The sequence below is a fragment of the Oncorhynchus keta genome, unplaced genomic scaffold (assembly GCF_023373465.1).
Source record: "Oncorhynchus keta strain PuntledgeMale-10-30-2019 unplaced genomic scaffold, Oket_V2 Un_scaffold_984_pilon_pilon, whole genome shotgun sequence".
NCBI lineage: Eukaryota > Metazoa > Chordata > Actinopteri > Salmoniformes > Salmonidae > Oncorhynchus > Oncorhynchus keta.
Window position 1 is genome coordinate 159,060 of NW_026291019.1, and position 23,991 is coordinate 183,050.

The window sequence follows — 23,991 nt, forward strand, 5'->3', positions numbered from 1 at the left end:
TCCCTGTACTTGCTTCCTGACTCCCAGTGTAGACGGTACCCTTGTTTAGTTATTAAAGATCCACTCCCTGTACTTGCTTCCTGACTCCCAGTGTAGACAGTACGGCTTGTTTAGTTATTAAAGATCCACTCCCTGTACTTGCTTCCTGACTCCCAGTGTAGACGGTACCTCTTGTTTAGTTATTAAAGATCCACTCCCTGTACTTGCTTCCTGACTCCCAGTGTAGACAGTACGGCTTGTTTAGTTATTAAAGATCCACTCCCTGTACTTGCTTCCTGACTCCCAGTGTAGACGGTACCTATTGTTTAGTTATTAAAGATCCACTCCCTGTACTTGCTTCCTGACTCCCAGTGTAGACGGTACCCCTTGTTTAGTTATTAAAGATCCACTCCCTGTACTTGCTTCCTGACTCCCAGTGTAGACGGTACCTCTTGTTTAGTTATTAAAGATCCACTCCCTGTACTTGCTTCCTGACTCCCAGTGTAGACGGTACCTCTTGTTTAGTTATTAAAGATCCACTCCCTGTACTTGCTTCCTGACTCCCAGTGTAGACGGTACGGCTTGTTTAGTTATTAAAGATCCACTCCCTGTACTTGCTTCCTGACTCCCAGTGTAGACGGTACCCCTTGTTTCTTAGTAAGTTGTGTTTCAGTCATTGTTTCATTCTAACAGGCTCTGTAAAAAAGGGAATGAAAAAAGACAAACTAATATGAGACGTTTAGACAAGGGTTGTTAAGTAGGGCACTGAAAAGTTTTGACACGGAAATGAGTTTCTTATTTGAAGAGATCAGGAAGTACCTTCTAGCTTCAATCAGTTTCTCAAAGTTTCCCCAGAACTCAAATGTGTTTCACTTGAATTGAAACTGAATGAATGAGCGATCAGGCTGGATCCACCAGGCGAGCGGTTTCCAGATTGTGAGGCTTGAGTGAATAAGCCAGAAACAAGGACGCTGATGGAAATAAAGAATGAAACCATTGTAGGCAGCTTCCCTGTGTGCAGGAATACTATGGACCCTGCCAGGCGCAGCACCAATAGGTCTAGGCTGCTTCCCTGTGTGCAGGAATACTATGGACCCTGCCAGGCGCAGCACCAATAGGTCTAGGCTGCTTCCCTGTGTGCAGGAATACTATGGACCCTGCCAGGCGCAGCACCAATAGGTCTAGGCTGCTTCCCTGTGTGCAGGAATACTATGGACCCTGCCAGGCGCAGCACCAATAGGTCTAGGCTGCTTCCCTGTGTGCAGGAATACTATGGACCCTGCCAGGCGCAGCACCAATAGGTCTAGGCTGCTTCCCTGTGTGCAGGAATACTATGGACCCTGCCAGGCGCAGCACCAATAGGTCTAGGCTGCTTAAATGGCACCCTTTTCCCTAGGTAGTGCACTACTATTGACACTATGGGCCCTGGTTAAAAGTGGTGCACTACATAGCGATAGGGAATAGGGCTCCATTTGGGACACAGCTCCAGCACAAGGTACAGGAGGTTATCAGGGTCAGGTAAGGGAAGCACCCAGGTGGCAGACAGTGGGGTGTTTAAGGGGGAAGGTTCTGATCTGTCTGTGCTGCCCTCAACAAGCTACAGTTGGTCTGGATTGAACCTTTTTGTTAACCGTGTGTTCCAAATGTCACCCTATTCCCTATATAGTGCACTAATTCTGACCATGACCCAAAATAGTGAACTATATAATATAGGGTGCCATTTGGGATGTACTATATGAGTGTGTTGGGTGGAGGGGGAAGAGTCTAATTTCTTGTTGGTAAGGCAACGATACACTTCCTGTATGAATCCACTGGTCCAATATGTTTCCACCCAAAGAACAAAGGAGAATCTCTAGCAGCATGTGCACTGTACTGTGTTCTCTCATCTCCTCCCTGTCCTCTTTATTCCCTCTCCTTTCCCTCCAGTCCCCATCTCAATGACACTAACCTGTAGGGGAGAGTGGGGTATGTTGAGACATTTCTTACATTCAGCATCACTACGTCAAGGGAAATATAGTATTCTTTTTAACAACAATATCTACATATATTTCAGGATGTTGTGTATCCCTGGAAAGAATCAGAATCCATTCAAACATGGATATATCTGGGCTGCTGCCTCCTCCTTCTCATCTTTCTCCTCCTCTTCCTCTGTCTCTTTGTCCTCCTCTTCCTCTGTCTCTTTCTCCTCCCTGTTCTCTTTGTCCTCCTCCTCCAAAGTCGATAGGTCTAGGGCTTCCATTTGAGACCAGCTTCCTCTGCAAAGGTCAGGAGGTTATCAGGGTCTTTGTAAACAAGCTTCCCAGGTGGCAGACAGTTCTTTGTTTCTTTGGGGAAGGTTCTGATCTGTCTGTGCTTTGCTCCCCTCTTTGTCCTCCCAAGCTCTTTGGTCTGGATTGAGCCTTTGTTCCCTGGTCTCTTTGTCCTCCCTGTTCCAAATGTCCACCCTTTATGTCCTATCCTGGGGAGTGCTCTTAATTCTTCCTGACCATGACCTCAAAATAGTGAACTATGTCCTAATATAGGGTGCCATTTGGGATGTACTATATGAGTGTGTTGGGTCAACCTGGTCCTCCTCTTAACTCTTCAAATGTCCCTCTCTTCCTTGTTTCTCTAGGCACTCTTCCTCTGTCTCTTTGTCCCTGTACAGGAGGTTATTGTCCACTGGTCCAATATGTTTCCATTCCAAAGAACTTTGGAGTTCTCTTAGTCCTTATGTCCACTGTCTCTTTGTTCTGAATGAATCATCTCCTCCCCCTTTGTCCTAGAGTTTTTGTCCTCCTCCCTCTTCCTGTTCCCTGTTTTTTGTCCCCATCTCAATGAACTCTTGTCCTAACCTGTCTCTTTGTCCTCCTCTTCCTGGGTCCTCCTCTTCCTCTTATGTTGAGACATTTCTTACATTCAGCATCACTCTGTCATCAAGGGAAATATAGTATTCTTTTTAACAACAATATCTACATATATTTCAGGATGTTGTGTATCCCTGGAAAGAATCAGAATCCATTCAAACATGGATATATCTGGGCTGCTGCCTCCCTCCTCCTTCTCATCTTTCTCCTCCTCTTCCTCTGTCTCTTTGTCCTCCTCTTCCTCTGTCTCTTTCTCCTCCCTGTTCTCTTTGTCCTCCTCCTCCAAAGTCTCTAACTTTCTCAGTGAGACCAACCTGTAAAGATCATGTTACAGAAGTAACACTAAACAAACCCCAAAGTGTTTTCTTTGGTTCATTTGTGTTCGATCTCTGGTTATGTGTGTTTCTAGATGGGCCAGGTGAGCAGGAGGAGATGGAGCGGGGAGGAGGGAGGAGGAAGAGGGGGTCCAGGTCCAGCCGCGGGTGGAGAGGTCCTGAGTGGGGAGGAGGAGTTGAGTGAGGAGGAGAAGACCAGAAGGAGAGCAGAGAGACGCAGGGCTAAGAGAAAGGTGAGTGGAACACACACACACTTGTACTACGTCAGACCTATACCACATCATAATCAACCTGGTAACACTTCAAATGAAGTTTCTCTTCTACCTGTGTAACCTGTAATAACACTGTCATTACTACAGTAACATTGTTGCTACATAGTCATTAAGAAATGTCTGTAATTATTGTTAATGAATGAATAATTAATGATGTAATAGAGTTGAATAATGGAGTTGGTTTTTGATATTGCACCAGAGAAATAAGGAACCAGTGACTATTTGTTTATCTCTGTCATACCTGGTCCACCTGTCATTATCTCTGTCATACCTGGTCCACCTGTCATTATCTCTGTCATACCTGGTCCACCTGTCATCATACCTGGTCCACATGTCATTATCTCTGTCATACCTGGTCCACCTGTCATCATACCTGTTCCACCTGTCATCATACCTGGTCCACCTGTCATTATCTCTAGTATACCTGGTCCACCTGCCATCATCTCTGTCATACCTGGTCCACCTGCCATCATCTCTGTCAAACCTGGTCCACCTGCCATCATCTCTGTCGTACCTGGTCCACCTGCCATCATCTCTGTACCTGGTCCACCTGTCATCATACCTGGTCCTACCTGCCATCATCTCTGTCATACCTGGTCCACCTGCCATCATCTCTGTCATACCTGGTCCACCTGCCATCATCTCTGTCATACCTGGTCCACCTGCCATCATCTCTGTCATACCTGGTCCACCTGCCATCATCTCTACCTGGTCCACCTGTCATTATCTCTGTCATACCTGGTCCACCTGCCATCATCTCTGTGGTCCACCTGGTCCACCTGCCATCATCTCTGTCATACCTGGTCCACCTGCCATCATCTCTGTCATACCTGGTCCACCTGCCACCTCATCATCTGTCATACCTGGTCCACCTGCCATCATCTCTGTCGTACCTGGTCCACCTGCCATCATCTCTGTCATACCTGGTCCGCCTGCCATCATCTCTGTCAAACCTGGTCCACCTGCCATCATCTCTGTCGTACCTGGTCCACCTGTCATCATCTCTGTCGTACCTGGTCCACCTGTCATCATCTCTGTCGTACCTGGTCCACCTGTCATCATCTCTGTCGTACCTGGTCCACCTGTCATCATCTCTGTCGTACCTGGTCCACCTGTCATCATCTCTGTCGTACCTGGTCCACCTGTCATCATCTCTGTCGTACCTGGTCCACCTGTCATCATCTCTGTCGTACCTGGTCCACCTGCCATCATCTCTGTCGTACCTGGTCCACCTGCCATCATCTCTGTCGTACCTGGTCCACCTGCCACCTGGTCCACCTGTCATCTCTGTCGTACCTGGTCCACCTGGTCCACCTGTCATCTCTGTCGTACCTGGTCCACCTGTCATCATCTCTGTCGTACCTGGTCCACCTGCCATCATCTCTGTCTGTACCTGGTCCACCTGTCATCATCTCTGTCGTACCTGGTCCACCTCCACCTCCATCGTCATCTCGTCATCTCTGTCGTACCTGGTCCACCTGCCATCGTCATCTCTGTCGTACCTGGTCCACCTGCCATCGTCATCTCTGTCGTACCTGGTCCACCTGCCATCGTCATCTCTGTCGTACCTGGTCCACCTGCCATCGTCATCTCTGTCGTACCTGGTCCACCTGCCATCGTCATCTCTGTCGTACCTGGTCCACCTGCCATCGTCATCTCTGTCGTACCTGGTCCACCTGTCATCATCATCTCTGTCGTCCTTACCCTCCCTCAACACATCTTTTACCATTCTCTCTTTACAGAGACAGAAAGAACGAAAGAAACTGGAGAAGGAGAAGAGCACGGATGCTGAGCAGGAGGGAGAAGCGTCAGAGTCTGAGAGTGAAAGTGAGGAGGAGGAGGAGGTAGAGAGGGTAGTACCTCCTGCCAAGAACAAGCCCACGCCTCCTCTCGCTGTGTCTGGGAACAAGAGCAACCGCCAGCCCCCTGTCAGGATCCCAGAGGAGGTAGGGGAGGGAGGGAGGGACATGGAAGGCAGGGAGGTATGGAGGGGAGGATACACCAGAGAAAAATAGATATAGGATGATAGAAAGTATTTCTTTGTCTCTTTCTGTCTATTATATCTGCGTCCCAAATGGCACCCCATTCCCTATATAATGCCCTACTTCTGACCAGAGCTATATGATTCTATGGGCCCTGGTCATAAGCAGTGCATTATAAGGGTGCCGTTTTGGTTTATATCTCCTCCTCTAGGAGCCAGAGTGGGACGTCCGCAGTGCGTTTGTGGCCAACGCTGCCAGTCACATCAGACCCAAAGCCAGGACCAGTGCAGGCCACGCCTCTAGAGAGAACAAGGAGAACGAGTCTAGGACCAGCGAGGTGCGGAGGGCTGGATACACACACACACACACACACACACACACGCACACAGAGGCAGTGTTAACTGAGTTCTCATTTCAGGTGGTGAGTTCAGACCCTGTGAAGAAGAAGGGAGCTTCACTAACAGGTGACATGAACACAATTGTCTCAGAATGATTATTTCTATTCACTGAAATGACCCCAGTTTAACACTGTATGTGTGTGTTCTCCTCTAGAGAAGGGTATTCAGTTGTTTAAGCAGGGCCAGTACTCTCAGGCTGTGGACATGTTCTCTGAGGCTCTCCACTGTGACCCCAAAGACCACAGGTACACAACACCTTAAAGCTTGACCTCTGACCCTAAATACAACGTATCGCACCACTATGCTCTCTGACCTGAAATTAGATTTCTGTCAACTTGTGTTTTAATGTGTCCCCTCTCTCTCTCCTTCTTCCTTCCCTCTCTCGCTCTCTGTCTCTTTCAGGTTCTTTGGGAATCGTTCATACTGCTACTGGTGTCTGGAGCTCTACCCCTCTGCCCTATCAGACGCTCAGAGGTCCATCCAGCTCGCCCCTGATTGGCCAAAGGGATACTTCCGCAAGGGGAGTGCACTGATGGGGTTGAAAGTCAGTGTCTGAGCTCTCTACTGTCAACGTGAACATTCCTGTGTGTGTGTGTGTGTGTGTGTGTCTGTCTGTCTGTCTGTGAAATCTGACTCCATCTTCCTCCCCTCTTCTCTCTCCAGCGATATGGTGAGGCAGAGGGGGCCATGCAGCAGGTGTTGAAGCTGGATCAGGACTGTGAAGAGGCCTCCATTGAGCTCTTCAACTGCAAGGTCCTGCAGCTCATGGTGAGGGGAGACTGGGGTCAGGGGTCAAATCAAAATGTATTAGTCACTTGCGCCGAATACAATAGGTGTAGTAGACCTTACAGTGACATGCTTACTTACGAACCCCTATAAAAGTAACAAGTAATTAAAGAGCAGCAGTAAAATAACAATAGCGAAGACTATATACGGAGGGGGTACCGGTACAGAGTCAATGTGCGGGGGCACTGGTTAGTTGAGGTAATATGTACATGTAGGTAGAGTTATTAAAGTGACTATGCATAAATGATAACAACAGAGAGTAGCAGTGGTGTAAAAGAGGGGAGGGGGGCAATGCAAATAGTCTGGGTAGCCATTTGATTAGATGTTCAGGAGTCTTACGGCTTGGGGGTATAAGTTGTTTAGAAGCCTCTTGGACCTACACTTGGCGCTCCGGTACAGCTTGCCCTGTGGTAGCAGAGAAAACAGTCTATGACTAAGGTAGCTGGAATCTGACCATTTTTAGGGCCTTCCTCTGACACCGCCTGGTATAGAGGTCCTGGATGGCAGGAAGCTTGGCCCCAGTGATGTACTTGGCCTTTCTCACTACCCTCTATAAATCAATTTTTTAAAATGTATTTGTCACATACACATGGTTAGCAGATGTGCGAGTGTAGCGAAATGCTTGTGCTTCTAGTTCCGACAATGCAGTAATAACCAACAAGTAATCTAGCTAACAATTCCAAAACTACTACCTTATAGACACACGTGTAAGGGGCTAAAGAATATGTACATAAAGATATATGAATGAGTGATGGTACAGAGCGGCATAGGCAAGATACAGTAGATGGTATTGAGTGCAGTATATACATATGAGATGAGTATGTAAACAAAGTGGCATAGTTAAAGTGGCTAGTGATACATGTATTATTACAAGGATGCAGTAGATGATATAGAGTACAGTATATACGTATACATATGAAATGAATAATGTAGGGAACATTATATTAGGTAGCATTGTTTAAAGTGGCTAGTGATATATTTTACATCATTTCCCATCAATTCCCATTATTAAAGTGGCTGGAGTTGAGTCAGTGTCAGTGTCAGTGTGTTGGCAGCAACCACTCAATGTTAGTGGATGCTGTTTAACAGTCTGATGGCCTTGAGATGGAAGCTGTTTTTCAGTCTCTCAGTCCCAGCTTTGATGCACCTGTACTGACCTCACCTTCTGGATGATAGCGGGGTGAACAGGCAGTGGCTCGGGTGGTTGCTGTCCTTGATGATCTTTATGGCCTTCCTGTGACATCGGGTGGTGTAGGTGTCCTGGAGGGCAGGTGGTTTGCCCCCGGTAGTGCCTTGAGGTCAGAGGATGAAAAGTTGCCATACCAGGCAGTGATGCAACCAGTCAGGATGCTCTCGATGGTGCAGCTGTAGAACCTTTTGAGGATCTTAGGACCCATGTCAAATATTTTCAGTCTTATGAGGGGAAATGGGTTTTGTTGTGCCCTCTTCACGACTGTCTTGGTGTGCTTGGACCATGTTAGTTTGTTGGTGATGTGGACACCAAAGAACTTGAAGCTCTCAACCTGCTCCACTACAGCCCCATTGATGAGAATGGGGGCGTGCTCGGTCCTCTTTTTCCTGTAGTCCTCAATCATCTACTTTGTCTTGATCACGTTGAGGGAGAGGTTGTTGTCCTGGCACCACACTGCCAGGTCTCTGACCTCCTCCCTATAGGCTGTCTGGTCATTGTCGGTGATCAGTGCTACCACTGTTGTGTCATTGGCAAACGTAATGATGGTGTTGGAGTCGTGCCTACCCATGCAGTCATGAGTGAACAGGGAATACAGGTGGGGACTGAGCACGCACCCCTGAGGGGCCCCCGTGTTGAGGATGTGTTGTTACCTACCCTTACCACCTGGGGGCGGCCCGTCAGGAAGTCCAGGATCCAGTTGCAGAGGAGGTGTTAGTCCCAGGGTCCTTAGCTTATTGATGAGCTTTGAGGGAACTATGATGTTGAACTGTGAGCTGTAGTCAATGAGAATAGAATTCTCACATAGGTGTTCCTTTTGTCCAGGTGGGAGAGGGCAGTGTGGAGTGCAATAGAGATTGCATCATCTGTGGATCTGTTGGTTTGATATGCAAATTGGAGTGGGTCTAGGGTTTCTAGAATAATGGTGTTGATGTGAGTCATGACCAGCCTTTCAAAGCACTTTATGCCTACAGACGTGAGTGCTACGGGTCGGAAGTCCATCTGGCCCTGCGGCCTTGTGAATGTTGACCTGTTTAAAACCTCTTGGAACTACCCATCCTGGATCTGGGAGAATTGTCATCAACTACACTAATTAGCATAGCGCAATGGCCAAATAATCTTACTAGAAAATATTAATATTCATGAAATCACAAGTGAAATATAGTGAAACACAGCTTAGCCTTTTGTTAATCACCCTGTCGTCTCAGATTTTGAAATTATGCTTTACAGCCAAAGCAAGACAAGCGTTTGTGTAAGTTTATCGATAGCCTAGCATAGCATTATGTCCAGCTAGCAGCAGGAAGCTTGGTCACGAAAATCAGAAAAGCAATCAAATTAACCGTTTACCTTTTGATCTTCGGATGTTTTCACTGACGAGACTCCCAGTTAGACAGCAAATGTTCCTTTAGTTCCATAAAAAATATTTTTATACCCAAAATACCTCAGTTTGTTTGTCATGTTATGTTGAGAAATCCACTGGAAATAGCGGTCACGACAATGCAGAAAAAAAATCCAAATTATATCCATAATATCGACAGAAACATGGCAAACGTGTTTTATAATCAATCCTCAAGGTGTTTTTCAAATATCTATTCGATAATATATCAACCGGGACAATTGGCTTTTCAGTAGGACCGGGAGGAAAAATGGCTACCTTTTTTGTCTTTTACGCAAGAATCACTCTGAGAGCCCTCAGCTGGCCACTTACGCAATGTGGTCCTTTACGCTCATTCTTCAACATAAAGGCGTGAAACTACGTCTAAAGGCTGTAGACACCTTAGGGAAGACCTGGAAAAAGGAATCTGGTTGATATCCCTTTCAATGGTCAATAGGGATGCATAGGAAAACAGAGCGTTCAAAATAAGAGTCACTTCCTGATTGGATTTTCCTCAGGCTACACCTGCATTATCAGTTCGTTATACTCACAGACAATATTTTTTACAGTTTTGGAAACTTTAGAGTGTTTTGTATCCTAAGCTGTCAATTATGTGCATATTCTAGCATCCGGTCCTGAGAAATAGGCCATTAGGATAGAATTAGGTCAGATTTGCCAAATGGAGGGTGAGGGAGAGCTTTGTATGCGTCTTTGTGTGTGGAGTAAAGTTGGTCCAGTTTTTTCCCCCTCTGGTTGTACATTTAACATGCTGATAGAAATTTGGTCAAACAGATTTAAGTTTCCCTGCATTAAAGTCCCCAGCCACTAGGAGCGCCGCCCCTGGGTGAGCATTTTCCTGTTTATGGCGGAATACAGCTCATTCAGTGTGGTCTTAGTGCCAGCGGAGGTGGTATGTAGACAGGTAGACAGTGTGGTCTACAGCTTATCATGAGATACTCTGAGCAAAACCTTGAGACTTCCTTAGATATGGTGCACCAGGAGTTATTTACAAAAATACATAGTCCGCCGCCCCTTGTCTTTTATTTTTTTATTTAACTAGGCAAGTCAGTTAAGAACAAATTCTTATTTTCAATGACGGCCTAGGAACAGTGGGTTAACTGCCTTGTTCAAGAGCAGAACAACAGATTTATTTTACCGTGTCAGCTCCTGGATTTGATCTTACAACCTTTCGGTTACTAGTCCAACGCTCTAACCACTAGGCTACCTGCCGCCCCAGGTCTGAACGACGACACTGTTCTTTCCTGCCGATACAGCCTATAACCAGCCACCTGTTGATAATAATGTCAGCCACGACTCTGTGAAGCAGCAGATATTACAGTCCTGTATGTCCCATTGGTAGTTTCATCTTCCGCGTAGGTCATCGATTTTATTTTCAAGAGTTTGCACGTTTGCTAACAGAATGAAAGGAATTGGAGGTTTATTCGATCGCCAACGATCGGGTCAGGCTCTAGTCTTTTGTTATAGGATAACTTTGGTGTTGATTGGTGAACTTGTGATGAGATTTTTTTGTCTTTTCTGTTTTGTTCCTGAGATCTGATATCAGTTTATCAATTCACCCCTTCTCTCTCCTGTAGGATCTGGGCTTTGAAGAGGGGCAGAGTGTGTTGCTGTTGGAGAAGTTTACCACGGTTCAGGCTGCTCTCGGCTCCCCTGAGGCTGATAGAGGTATTGGGACAGGCTGCTCTACCAGACCCCACCACAGGGGGCGTAGTATAGACATGCTGCACTACCAGACCCCACCACAGGGGACATAGTATAGACAGGCTACTCTACCAGACCCCACCACAGGGGGTGTAGTACAGACAGGTTGCACTACCAGACCCCACCACAGGGACGTAGTATAGACAGGTTGCACTACCAGACCCCGCCACAAGGGGGCGTAGTTTAGGCAGGTTGCACTACCAGACCCCACCACAGTGGGCATAGCCATTGCATTTTAAGAGTTTGATTTACCAAATATACTACAACAATATAGAAATACTTACTGTACATCTAACATTGATTTGTTGTGAGGTTTCGCTACAATGTTTCATAGTAAAGTGAACCTTTTCCTCTTCTTTCTGCAGTGGTGGACCTCTCCTCCCCTGAGGACTCTACTGGGTGAGTGTTGAACTGGGTATCATACCTGGATTGTTAGTGTGACTCTCTACCATGTTATCCCACTGAGCTAAAGTCTAGGCATTAGCTTCGGGAGCTAACATGAATCTTCATGTCTCAGACAAGGTTCTCGTCATTTGAGACCAGCTTTGTTGAGGCCACCTCCACTCTGTTTGTTATTCGTCATCTAAATGGTCCTATAATACATCATTTCATTTACATCCCTACAGTTATAGAAGCTATAGACTGTCCCAAATGGCCTCCTATTCCAGGGTTTCCGGTAGGAAAATGTTGCGCTGGACATTTGGCAAGAAGCATTTGAATTTACCCGGACATTTGAGAAATTTAACGGACCTCATATGCATTGGGTGCTTAAGCTGATTAGGGCGTCCACCATCTGTCAGAATGACAGAAATCACATTTAAATGATGGTAATTCATATTAACAGAACATGCAAGTCCAAGATGCAACAATGTGTGGTCCTTATTACCAAATTCTGATGCACACTTTGAAGATGTTAGAATAACTGTCCAAATGTACTTTTGCTCAACCAACAAGACGAGTAACAAACAGCAAAATAACTAGCCTGTCAATCTTCTATCCCCCATAGGAGAAACGTTCACCGATTCTATTGGTCAACTTGTGGAGAAAGAAATAGCCTTTACCAAACAGACGCTGGGACAGTTGTGGGAAGACAGATCCCAAATTCATTCAACCAGTAGGACCAGGCTACATTAAAAAACATTAAAAAGTCATGAATCTGATGCAGAGCAGAAGGCTTAGATCAGTGGTCGCCAACCGGTCGATCATGATCGACTGCTCGATTTCCAAGCCACTCCTAGTCGATCACCAAGCATTTCTGTGAAAAACCCAACGATAAAGCCTTGCGTTCCTATAAAAAAAAAATTGGTTTCGCGCTGTTGATGGTAGGTGCACTTGATTCAGGAGCCCTGGTGCCGGGAAGGCAAAGTGTTTCCATTTTAAACCATTTCATGTGTCTAAAGGTAGAACTCCGCCTACTCGGCAGGCCCAGAGAGCAAATCAAGTGCACCTATAGGCCTACCGCTGCCCAATCAGATAGCTCAGATCACCGAGTCTGCACAGTTTCCTCGCTCCATAGACTGTAAAACGAATCCTTGAACTCACAGCAAAGTTGATCCTGTGAGATTTCAAAACGTTTAAAACCACGAGTAGAGAGACAACGAATACAGCAGAGAGCTGCTTTTTTCTTGACTGAGTTCATGTTTAAGTTGTTATTCAGCACGGTCAATACTTAGTTCATCCGTTTTATAAGCCATAAAATGCGAGTGTTTTCAATAAGCTTGCGTTGTTGTTATTTCTCTGGTCATAGGAGTAACAACATTTAATTGATTCATGAGGCAGAAGTAATGCAGTGCGACTTAAGCCTCACCATCAGCTGGAAGACTGTGTCCCCTTTTCTCAGCTGAAGGAGGGACAGAGGAGGGACGGTGAGGAGGGACAGAGGAGGGACGGTGAGGAGGGAGAGAGGAGGGACGGTGAGTCGGGAGAGAGGAGGGACGGTGAGGAGGGACAGAGGAGGGACGGTGAGGAGGGAGAGAGGAGGGACGGTCAGTTGGAGGGACCCTCCGCTGCTCCCTCCCCCAGACTGACCATCAGATGCTCCCTCCCCTCAGACTGACCATCAGATGCTCCCTCCCCTCAGACTGACCATCAGATGCTCCCTCCCCTCAGACCCATCAGACTGACCATCAGATGACCATCAGATCCCTCCCCTCAGACTGACCATCAGATGCTCCCTCCCCTCAGACTGACCATCAGATGCTCCCTCCCCTCAGACTGACCATCAGATGCTCCCTCCCCTCAGACTGACCATCAGATGCTCCCTCCCCTCAGACTGACCATCAGATGCTCCCTCCCCTCAGACTGACCATCAGATGCTCCCTCCCCTCAGACTGACCATCAGATGCTCCCTCCCCTCAGACTGACCATCAGATGCTCCCTCCCCTCAGACTGACCATCAGATGCTCCCTCCCCTCAGACTGACCATCAGATGCTCCCTCCCCTCAGACTGACCATCAGATGCTCCCTCCCCTCAGACTGACCATCAGATGCTCCCTCCCCTCAGACTGACCATCAGATGCTCCCTCCCCTCAGACTGACCATCAGATGCTCCCTCCCCTCAGACTGACCATCAGATGCAGGCCATCAGTACAGTACAAAAAATAAGCAAATTATTGTGTTCACTCAGCTGTGCCTCACAAGCAATAGAACAAATGATCTATTACCAGTGTGATCATATACCTACAATTTTTGAAATGGTCTGAGAAGAACAACATTGGCAGGCCAATTCAAGCACAGCCAATATGCAGTGATGATATATAGGGCCTATAGTCTACTGTACAAACCTCATTGCTACAGAACTGTGTTGAATTAGTTAATGTTGCAAAGGCTTATGTTTAAGTCATGTTTTTTAAATCTGAGCCGTAGATGTCTGCTTGCATTTTGACTCCGTGATCTTGACTCAGAAAAGGTTGTTGACCGCTGGTTTTGATTAAAATGTTCAACTATTTCCTCACATTATAAATGCAACAATGTGCACAAGGCAGTAGGCGATGCGTGAATGTTTGTTCCATAATGACATTAGCGGGAGAACACCATTGTCAAAAGGGCACTGCACATGCGAGCGGTTTCATGTGACAGAGATGAAAATATCTGTTAGAAATTTTGAAAGAGGGGACATCTGATATGCAACAACTAGCATGGGTTGCTGGTATGACTCGGCTTGTGCCTTTGTTTAGTGGACGAGAAAGAACGTTGATATAAAATAATTGCCTCCACAGGCTAGGCTACTTTGACGCAAAGTAAGACATGCCTAATAATGTGTAGTAAAACCAGGGGTTGGAACTGGTTTGGGGAACAGACTTCGAAAACGAAGAACAGAACCAGAACCGAGAACGAAAGTGATCTATACTGTACCGGAACAGAACTGTTATTTTAAAAGCATGGGAACCGGTTAATAATATTATTTTCTTTCTGGGATTTTTTTTCCAGTCCCACCAAAAACGAAACAAAGTGCCTATGCATAGCCCCCACTCTGTCACTCAGAAACTTAACCCAGTGTCTGCCTGCCTGCCAGCTGAAAATTGTGTGTGTGTGTGTGTGTGTAGGCTAACTGCCCCTCCCTCTGAAGCATAGTCTACTGTAGCTACTGACGTTACACGCTTGATTAAAATATTTTTTATTAGAGAAGAATGGATGAACCTTTTCATTGCTAGTTAAGGATACTATAGTACTATATACATGTTTTTATTTGAATTCTGGTGCTGCTCTGCACACACAAGCTTGTTAGCTAGCTAGTGTGTGACTAGGTGATGAAGCCTTCCGTTGCCTGTTCATAGTGTTGTGTGACGCGGTGATGAAGCCTTCCGTTGCCTGTTCATAGTGTTGTGTGACGCTGTGATGAATTTTGCCTGTTCTGGGAAGCCTTTTTTTTTTGACCGGTGATGAAGCCTTCCGTTGCACGTTCATAGTGTTGTGTGAAAAGCCTTCCGTTGCCTGTTCATAACTGTGATGAAGTGCCTATGCATAGCCTTCCCCCACTCTGTCACTCAGAAACTTAACCTGTTCATAGTGTCTGTGCCTGCCAGCTGAAAATGCCTGTGTGTGTGTGTGATGAAGCCTTCCGTTGCCTGTTCATAGTGTTGTGTGACGTGTGATGAAGCCTTCCGTTGCCTGTTCATAGTGTTGTGTGTGTGTGTGTGTGTGTGTGTGATGAAGTGTTGCCTGTTCATAGTGTGTGTGTGACGTGTGTGTGTTGTGGGGGTTGAACTGCCTCCCTCTGTTCATAAGAGGTGATAGTTCTACTGTAGCTACTGAGCCTTCCGTTGCCGTTACACGCTTGAATTAAAATATTTTTATAGTACGCTGTGATGAAGCCTTCCGTTGCCTGTTCATAGTGTTGTGTGACGCTGTGATGAAGCCTTCCGTTGCCTGTTCATAATGGATGAAGCCTTCCGTTGCCTGTTCATAGTGTTTTGATGCCTGTTCATAGTGTTGTGTGACGCTGTGATGAAGCCTTCCGTTGCCTGTTTAGTGTTGTGTGAGTGATGAAGCCTTCCGTTGCCTGTTCATAGTGTTGTGTGACGCTGTGATGAAGCCTTCCGTTGCCTGTTCATAGTGTTTTTGATGAATTTGTTCATAGTGTTGTGTCTGTGTGAAGCCTTCCTCTGACGCTGTGATGAAGCCTTCCGTTGCCTGTTCATAGTGTTGTGTGACGAGGTGATGAAGCCTTCCGTTGCCTGTTCATAGTGTTGTGTGACGCGGTGATGAAGCCTTCCGTTGCCTGTTCATAGTGTTGTGTGACGAGGTGATGAAGCCTTCCGTTGCCTGTTCATAGTGTTGTGTGACGCTGTGATGAAGCCTTCCGTTGCCTGTTCATAGTGTTGTGTGATGAAGCCTTCCGTTGCCTGTTCATAGTGTTGTGTGATGAGCCTTCCGTTGCCTGTACGCTGTGATGAAGCCTTCCGTTGCCTGTTCATAGTGTTGTGTGACGAGGTGATGAAGCCTTCCGTTGCCTGTTCATAGTGTTGTGTGACGCTGTGATGAAGCCTTCCGTTGCCTGTTCATAGTGTTGTGTGACGCTGTGATGAAGCCTTCCGTTGCCTGTTCATAGTGTTGTGTGACGGTGATGAAGCCTTCCGTTGCCTGTTCATAGTGTTGTGTGACGCTGTGATGAAGCCTTCCGTTGCCTGTTCATAGTGTTGTGTGACGCGGTGATGAAGCCTTCCGTTGCCTGTTCATAGTGTTGTGTGACGCGGTGATGAAGCCTTCCGTTGCCTGTTCATAGTGTTGTGTGACGAGGTGATGAAGCCTTCCGTTGCCTGTTCATTTGCTGTTTGAGGAGCTGTAGCAGCATCTCTCCTGCTGTCTGACAGATTTACCTCTCAGAGACTCTGCATCTGTAGGCTGTACGCCTGATAAATATAATGCATTACGAATATACTGTACACACGTGCCAATTTAATTCCACTGAATTATGCAAATTAACCTATAGACTGATAAGCATGACCAGTCAAATGTATTTAGATCAGCTGGTATTTCCATCAATCCCAGTAAAAAAATCCCTGTTTTAGGTAGGATCACCACTTTATGTTAAGAATGTGAAATGTCAGAATAATAGCAGAGAAAATCATTTATTGCAGCTTTTATTTCTTTCATCACATTCTCAGTGGGTCAGAAGTTTACATACACTCAATTAGTATTTGGTAGCATTCCCTTTAAATGGTTTAACTTGGGTCAAACGTTTCGGGTAGCTTTCCACAAGCTTCCCTCAGTAAGTTGGGTGAATTTTGGCCCATTCCTCCTGACAGAGCTGGTGTAACTGAGTCAGGTTTTTAGGCCTCCTTGCTCACACACACTTTCAATTCTGCCCACAAATGTTCTATAGGATTGAGGCCAGAGCTTTGTGATGGCCACTTCAATACCTTCGTTGTCCTTAAGGCATTTTGCTTCGGAAATATGGTTGGGGTAATTGTCCATTTGGAAGACCCATTTGTGACTGATGTCTTGAGATGTTGCTTCAATATATCCACTCATGATGCCATCCATTTTGTGAAGGACACCAGTCCCTCCTGCAGCAAAGCACCCCCACAACATGATGCTGCCACCCCCGTGCTTCACGGTTGGGATGGTGTTCTTCGGCTTGCAAGACTCCCCCTTTTTCCTCCAAACATAGCAATGGTCATTATGGCCAAACAGATCTATTTCTGTTTCATCAGACCAGAGGACATTTCTCCAAAAAGTACGATCTTTGTCCCCATGTGCAGTTGCAAACCGTAGTCTGGCTTTTTTTATGGCAGTTTTGGTGCAGTGGCTTCTTCCTTGCTGAGCGGCTTTTCAGGTTATGTCGATATAAGACTCGTTTTACTGTGGATATAGATACTTTTGTACCCGTTTCCTCCAGCATCTTCACAAGGTCCTTTGCTGTTTTTCTGGGATTGATTTGCACTTTTCGCACCAAAGTATGTTCATCTCTAGGAGACAGAACGAGTCTCCTTCCTGGGTGGAATGACGGCTGCATGGTCCCATGGTGTTTATACTTGCGTACTATTGTTTGTACAGATGAACGTGGTACCTTCTGCCGTTTGGAAATTGCTCCCAAGGATGAACCAGACTTGTGGAGGTCTACCATTTTTTTCTGAGGTCTTGGCTGATTTCTTTTGATTTTCCCATAATGTCAAGCAAAGAGGCACTGAGTTTGAAGGATTGGCCTTGAAATATATCCACAGGTACAACTCCAATTGACTCAAATTATGTTAATTAGCCTATCAGAAGCTTTTAAGCCATGACATCATTTTCTGTAATTTTCCAAGCTGTTTAAAGGCTCAGTCATTTAGTGTATGTAAACTTCTGACCCACTGGAATTGTGATACCGTGAACTATAAGTGAAATAATCTGTCTGTAAACAATTGTTGGACAAATTCCTTGTCATGCACAAAGTAAATGTCCTAACCGAATTACCAAAACGGTAGTTTGTTAACAAAAAATGTGTTGAGTGGTTGAAAACGAGTTTTAATGACTCCAACCTATGTGTATGTAAACTTCCGACATCAACTGTATGTAGGGAATAGGGTGCCATTTAGGTTGCATTCATAATGTTGTGGTGTTATGTTGCTGTAATGAATGTGTTTTTCCTCTTGTCCTCAGGTCCCCCTGTCCCTCTCTCTGGGTGGGGAACGTCACCGTGGACCTCACTGAGAAGCACATATGGGACCTTTTCAAAACGTACGACCACCATGCCCCATTTCCATCTGTTTTAGTTCAGTAGCCTGACCTATCTATCTCCATATCCACTGCTTAGGCTTCTCTTGCTGTGACTTTCGTTCTTTCTTACATGGTGTGTGGTGATAATCATCAAGAAACATCACATTAACACCTTAAATGGTTTACTCAAAATGGCCGCCGGTCTACCATTCTAATACTATGACATTTATCTGTTTGTTGAGTTGGAATGGTGATCATTATTCTTTTACGTTCTAATTCTATGTCCTTTACTGTAGGTGTGGGGAAATAGAGAGAATGTAGAACTGATACTAATTCTATGTCCTTTACTGTAGGTGTGGGGAAATAGAGAGAATGTAGAACTGATACTAATTCTATGTCCTTTACTGTAGGTGTGGGGAAATAGAGAGAATGTAGAACTGATACTAATTCTATGTCCTTTACTGTAGGTGTGGGGAAATAGAGAGAATGTAGAACTGATACTAATTCTATGTTCTGTACCATAGGTGTGGTGAGATAGAGAGTATCAGAGTTCTACATGAGAGATTCTGTGCCTTTGTCAACTTCAAGAATGCTAACATGGCCGCTCGCGCCTTAGAGAGGCTCCAGGTGAGTGGTGGGATGAAACATAATGCTGTCTAAATGCCTTCAACTATGTGAGTTGTGCTTTCAATTCCTCAGCTTGAACTTTAGGGGAGTGTACTTATGGGACTATGCCATTGTACCTTTGGAACTATGCTATTGGTCCCATTGCACTTTTGGGACTATGCTATTGGTTCCATTGCACTTTTGGGACTATGCTATGGGTTCCATTGTACCTTTTGGACTATGCTATTGTACTTTTGGGAGTATGCTTTTGGTTCTATTGTCCGATTGGAAATATGCTATTTGTTCCATTGTACTTTTGGGACTATGCTTTTGGTTCCATTGTACTTTTGGGACAATGTTTATTTAACCAGGCAAGTCAATTATTAATAACAAATGATTATTTACAATGACGGTGAGGCTTTCAATCTAATTAACATAATCAAAATTGCCTAAACCTGTCCGTTCAAGATGGAGATATCAGTCCAACGCATCCGCCGATGTCACTTGCGCGTCTGCGGTGAAAGGTGGCAGAGCGAGAGTGATGTTTGTCAGACCATGAGGCATCCCGAAAAACCAAAATGTCTGTACAAAAACATGATAAGGAGAAAAAAATACGTTTGATTAAATAAGGACAACACAAGATCAGTAGACACTAAAACAGGGTGTTGAAAATAAAGCAAACAACAAGAAAAACAACAAACAGTTTGCTGGTGTGAGTCCATGTGTGTGACACCTGGCCCAGGTGTGTGTGTTATTCTGGGAGACACCTGCCCAGGTGTGTGTGTGAACAAAGAGAGTGTGGGAGGGTCGTGTGTGTGTGTGTGATTTAAAAATAAGTTTGACTAAAAGGACAACACAGACCAAAGACACTGGCAACAGCTCAAATACATCAGTGTGTGTGTGTGTGTAAAACAACAGGCTTCCTTACATAAGGCAATACAAACTAGTGTCATGTGGTGACAACTAGAAACAGTGATATGGCTCAACAACCTGTTCATCTATTTAACCTTTGAACTCCTCCAGACATCAGGTCCTGGGTTTTGGGTTGGCTTGGAGGGAATTCAAGATCAGGGGGCTGAATAATGAAAGGGACTATTAGCATAAAACACGATTGAGATCTGAGCTTGTATTATGTGTTCTCATTTGCTGGAAGAGCAATGTTTCTAAACTGAATAGGAATGGACCAGGGTTTGAGGCTGCGTGTTGCTACTGATGTCCACCTGACAGCACTGTAGAGATCTCAATGTTGAGTCAGACGTCTCTGCATGACACACAGAGTCAAGAGCCTTCAGTGGAGAGCTTGAGTCTTGCACATAAATAGTATCACCATGTGTGGTCCAACACAGAGAGAAAAGTACAACGATTCAACTCCTTTCTGGCTGCAAAGGAAAAACAATCTTTGTGCCGGTAATAAAACCCAATACGTTGTTATTGGATCCATTGTACTTTTGGGACTATGCTATTGGTCCTATTGCATGTAGTATTTTGAATGTGCCTGCTGTTTGTCCTCCTGTCCAGGGTGTGGAGCTGGAGAGCACCAGGCTGGTAATCAGGTACCCAGACCGCTGGGTCCAGAGAACCCCTCCCTCTCCTCAGAGGACCAACCCTATAGGCTTCAACACCTCCTCAGCCTCCCAGTACGCCTCCACAGGGTAAAGACATCCGTCTGTCATTCAACACATCATTATGAGTTATTCTAAAGTGTTACCAATCATCTCAAATAAACTTTTGAAATGTACAAAGTGTTGGAAGGAGGAAGCAGGAGCTCAGGTGCAGGTGTTTGTGTTTTCATACTGTTTGTGTGTCTCTCTCCCAGGACCAGGAGGATGGCTCCCATCAATGGTGATGAGTGTTTCTTCTGGAGGACCACTGGCTGTTTCTATGGTGACAGGTGTCGCTTCAAACACAAGCCTGACCAGAGAGGAAGAGACAGGAAACCATGGCAACCCTGACCACCACGCAGGGACTGGATAGTACGGAGGGAGGAGAATGATGAGGATGAGGGACTGTGTCCCTACTTTAAAAGGGAAGAGGAGGTTGAGGGTGGGGGGGGGGGGGGTCACCCCGTTTGTAGTCCTCTGGCACAGACCACAGATCCCAGACAGAACACTGGACATATATAACGAGTGTGTGAAGTGTCAATCAAAGTGAAGAGGAGTGCACCTCTGATTTCCTTCCCCCTCTCCCTCGGCCTGAGCTGTGAAACATGGAAATGACATCATCATTAGAAGTTGAAGGGATCTTTGCCCAGTGAACCTCCTCTATGATGACCATGTTGTAGACACTAAGGGGGATGACATCTGTTGTTATCATGTGTTTTACTGTGTATGTATGGTCATGTGACTGGACACCTGAATGTGTCGCTTTGAGACTCAGTGCCAGCCTGATGCCATAGGGTGCCAAGTAATTGTCCCTACAGGGGATGAATAAACAATGCTTTTTAATTGAATATGGGGCATGTTCCAGGCAGACTAAATTGCAGTCACCTGCCTTCTCTCACAACACCTGGATAAGTGTTTGTTTAAGATGTCAGCTGACCCATCATGATATAGCAAACTGATGCAGGACTGCACAGTCAGTGACGTGGCACACAACCATGAGTCAGTCTGGAACGTCACCAGTGTCCATGGGGTGTTCTAACATCCAGACCACCTTAAATGAAACAAGTCGTGTCCTACTGTGGATATTGGAACAAGACCCGTAACACCTTCCTAATATTGAGTTGCTCCTCCATCTTTCACCCTCAAAACAGCCACAATTCATCATGGACTCTACAAGGTGTCGAAAGCGTTCCACAGGGATGCTGGTCCATGTTGACTCCAATGCTTCCTACTGTTGTGTCAAGTTGGCTGGATGTCCTTTGGGTGGTGGACCATTCTTTATACACACAGGAAACTGTTGAGCGTGAAAAACCCAGCAGTGTTGCAGTTCTTGACACACTCAAACCAGTGCACCTGGCACCGAATACTGTACCCCGTTCCAAGACACTTCAATCGTTTGTCTCGTCCATTCACCCTCTGAATGGCTCACATACACAACCCATGTCTCAAAGCTTAAACATCCTTCTTTAACCTGACTCCTCCCCTTCATCTACACCGATTTGAAGTGGATTTAACAAGTGATCATATCTTTCACCTGGATTCACCTGGTCATTTATGTTATAGAAATAGCAGGTATTCCTAATATTTTGTACACACAGTGTTCGCTTGGTGGACTAATACATGTCTGTTCAGTGGACTAATACATGTCTGTTCAGTGGACTAGTACATGTCTGTTCAGCGGACTAGTACATGTCTGTTCAGTGGACTAGTACATGTCTGTTCAGTGGACTAGTACATGTCTGTTCAGTGGACTAGTACATGTCTGTTCAGTGGACTAGTACATGTCTGTTCAGTGGACTAGTACATGTCTGTTCAGTGGACTAGTACATGTCTGTTCAGTGGACTAGTACATGTCTGTTCAGCGGACTAGTACATGTCTGTTCAGTGGACTAGTACATGTCTGTTCAGTGGACTAGTACATGTCTGTTCAGCGGACTAGTACATGTCTGTTCAGTGGACTAGTACATGTCTGTTCAGTGGACTAGTACATGTCTGTTCAGCGGACTAGTACATGTCTGTTCAGCGGACTAGTACATGTCTGTTCAGTGGACTAGTACATGTCTGTTCAGTGGACTAGTACATGTCTGTTCAGTGGACTAGTACATGTCTGTTCAGTGGACTAGTACATGTCTGTTCAGTGGACTAGTACATGTCTGTTCAGTGGACTAGTACATGTCTGTTCAGCGGACTAGTACATGTCTGTTCAGCGGACTAGTACATGTCTGTTCAGCGGACTAGTACATGTCTGTTCAGCGGACTAGTACATGTCTGTTCAGCGGACTAGTACATGTCTGTTCAGCGGACTAGTACATGTCTGTTCAGCGGACTAGTACATGTCTGTTCAGCGGACTAGTACATGTCTGTTCAGCGGACTAGTACATGTCTGTTCAGCGGACTAGTACATGTCTGTTCAGCGGACTAGTACATGTCTGTTCAGCGGACTAGTACATGTCTGTTCAGCGGACTAGTACATGTCTGTTCAGCGGACTAGTACATGTCTGTTCAGCGGACTAGTACATGTCTGTTCAGCGGACTAGTACATGTCTGTTCAGCGGACTAGTACATGTCTGTTCAGCGGACTAGTACATGTCTGTTCAGCGGACTAGTACATGTCTGTTCAGTGGACTAGTACATGTCTGTTCAGTGGACTAAAGTGACAATAAGAGGAGTACAGAATGACTGTTTGAGAGCATCAATGTAAAAAGACAATCTGTCTGTATCCTCTCAGCATGTGGGGGAGCTGAGTGTACAAATGACTTAGTGGTTTATTATGTCAATCAGTTCTATTCATTCATAATAAAATATAGTTTTATCAAATCAGATGAAGTTTCATTATTAAATGTAAATGTTATCTGCTGCCACGTGTTGTATATTTATATGTATGTTTCCCTCTGATTGGATTGTCTGAATTCACTCGTCGAGTGACAATTAACGAAAAAAAACGACATTGATGAAAGATGTGAATCCCTCTACCCTGGCAAAGACATAGACCGTATCTAGGAAAACGATTTAGGCTTTGCCTGTTCCTCTCTGCCCCTGTTCCTCTCTGCCCTGTTCCTCTCTGCCCCTGTTCCTCTCTCTGCCCCTGTTCCTCTCTCTGCCCCTGTTCCTCTCTCTGCCCCTGTTCCTCTCTGCCTCTGTTCCTCTCTGCCCCTGTTCCTCTCTCTGCCCCTGTTCCTCTCTCTGCCCCTGTTCCTCTCTCTGCCCCTGTTCCTCTCTGCCCCTGTTCCTCTCTCTGGCCCTGTTCCTCTCTGCCCCTGTTCCTCTCTGCCCCTGTTCCTCTCTGCCCCTGTTCCTCTCTGCCCCTCTCTGCCCCTGTTCTCCTCTCTGCCCTTGTTCCTCTCTCTGCCCCTGTTCCTCTCTGCCCCTGTTCCTCTCTGCCCCTGTTCCTCTCTGCCCCTGTTCCTCTCTGCCCCTGTTCCTCTCTGCCCCTGTTCCTCTCTGCCCCTGTTCCTCTCTGCCCCTGTTCCTCTCTGCCCCTGTTCCTCTCTGCCCCTGTTTCTCTCTGCCCCTGTTCCTCTCTGCCCCTGTTCCTCTCTGCCCCTGTTTCTCTCTGCCCCTGTTCTCTCTGCCCCTGTTTCTCTCTGCCCCTGTTTTCTCTGCCCCTGTTTCTCTCTGCCCCTGTTCCTCTCTGCCCCTGTTTCTCTCTGCCCCTGTTTCTCTCTGCCCTTGTTCCTCTGCCCCTGTTTCTCTCTGCCCCTGTTTCTCTCTGCCCCTGTTCCTCTCTGCCCCTGTTCCTCTCTGCCCCTGTTCCTCTCTG

General features: G+C 46.0%; 1 protein-coding gene and 1 long non-coding RNA gene across 6 annotated transcripts in view; both read left to right on the forward strand.

Annotated features, from left to right (window-relative positions):
* The window catches only part of LOC118371352 (uncharacterized), a 42,363-nt gene extending 19,312 nt beyond the window's left edge, over positions 1-23,051 (forward strand). The window contains exons 2-14 of one of the 2 annotated variants that reach the window (XM_052517878.1): positions 3,235-3,393; positions 5,175-5,378; positions 5,626-5,751; positions 5,833-5,878; positions 5,967-6,057; positions 6,215-6,356; positions 6,476-6,565; positions 10,758-10,848; positions 11,250-11,283; positions 17,968-18,045; positions 18,549-18,651; positions 20,149-20,282; positions 20,447-23,051. In XM_052517878.1, coding sequence (XP_052373838.1) covers positions 3,235-3,393; positions 5,175-5,378; positions 5,626-5,751; positions 5,833-5,878; positions 5,967-6,057; positions 6,215-6,356; positions 6,476-6,565; positions 10,758-10,848; positions 11,250-11,283; positions 17,968-18,045; positions 18,549-18,651; positions 20,149-20,282; positions 20,447-20,582 — 1,434 coding nt within the window. In that variant the 3' untranslated portion in view covers positions 20,583-23,051. Of the gene's footprint in view, positions 1-3,234; positions 3,394-5,174; positions 5,379-5,625; positions 5,752-5,832; positions 5,879-5,966; positions 6,058-6,214; positions 6,357-6,475; positions 6,581-10,757; positions 10,849-11,249; positions 11,284-17,967; positions 18,046-18,548; positions 18,652-20,148; positions 20,283-20,446 lie in introns of both variants that reach the window. The other variant, XM_052517877.1, reaches the window with a different exon arrangement.
* LOC127929720 (uncharacterized) lies at positions 13,033-17,957 on the forward strand. 4 transcript variants are annotated; one of them, XR_008135869.1, is made up of 4 exons: positions 13,033-14,718; positions 15,541-15,672; positions 15,817-16,078; positions 16,123-17,957. It is a non-coding gene; the product is annotated as an uncharacterized LOC127929720 (long non-coding RNA). The 4 variants fall into 4 exon arrangements; XR_008135870.1 differs by having other exon boundaries at positions 15,817-16,034; XR_008135868.1 differs by lacking the exon at positions 16,123-17,957 and having other exon boundaries at positions 15,817-16,116.
* Positions 23,052-23,991: the final 940 nt, after the last annotated feature.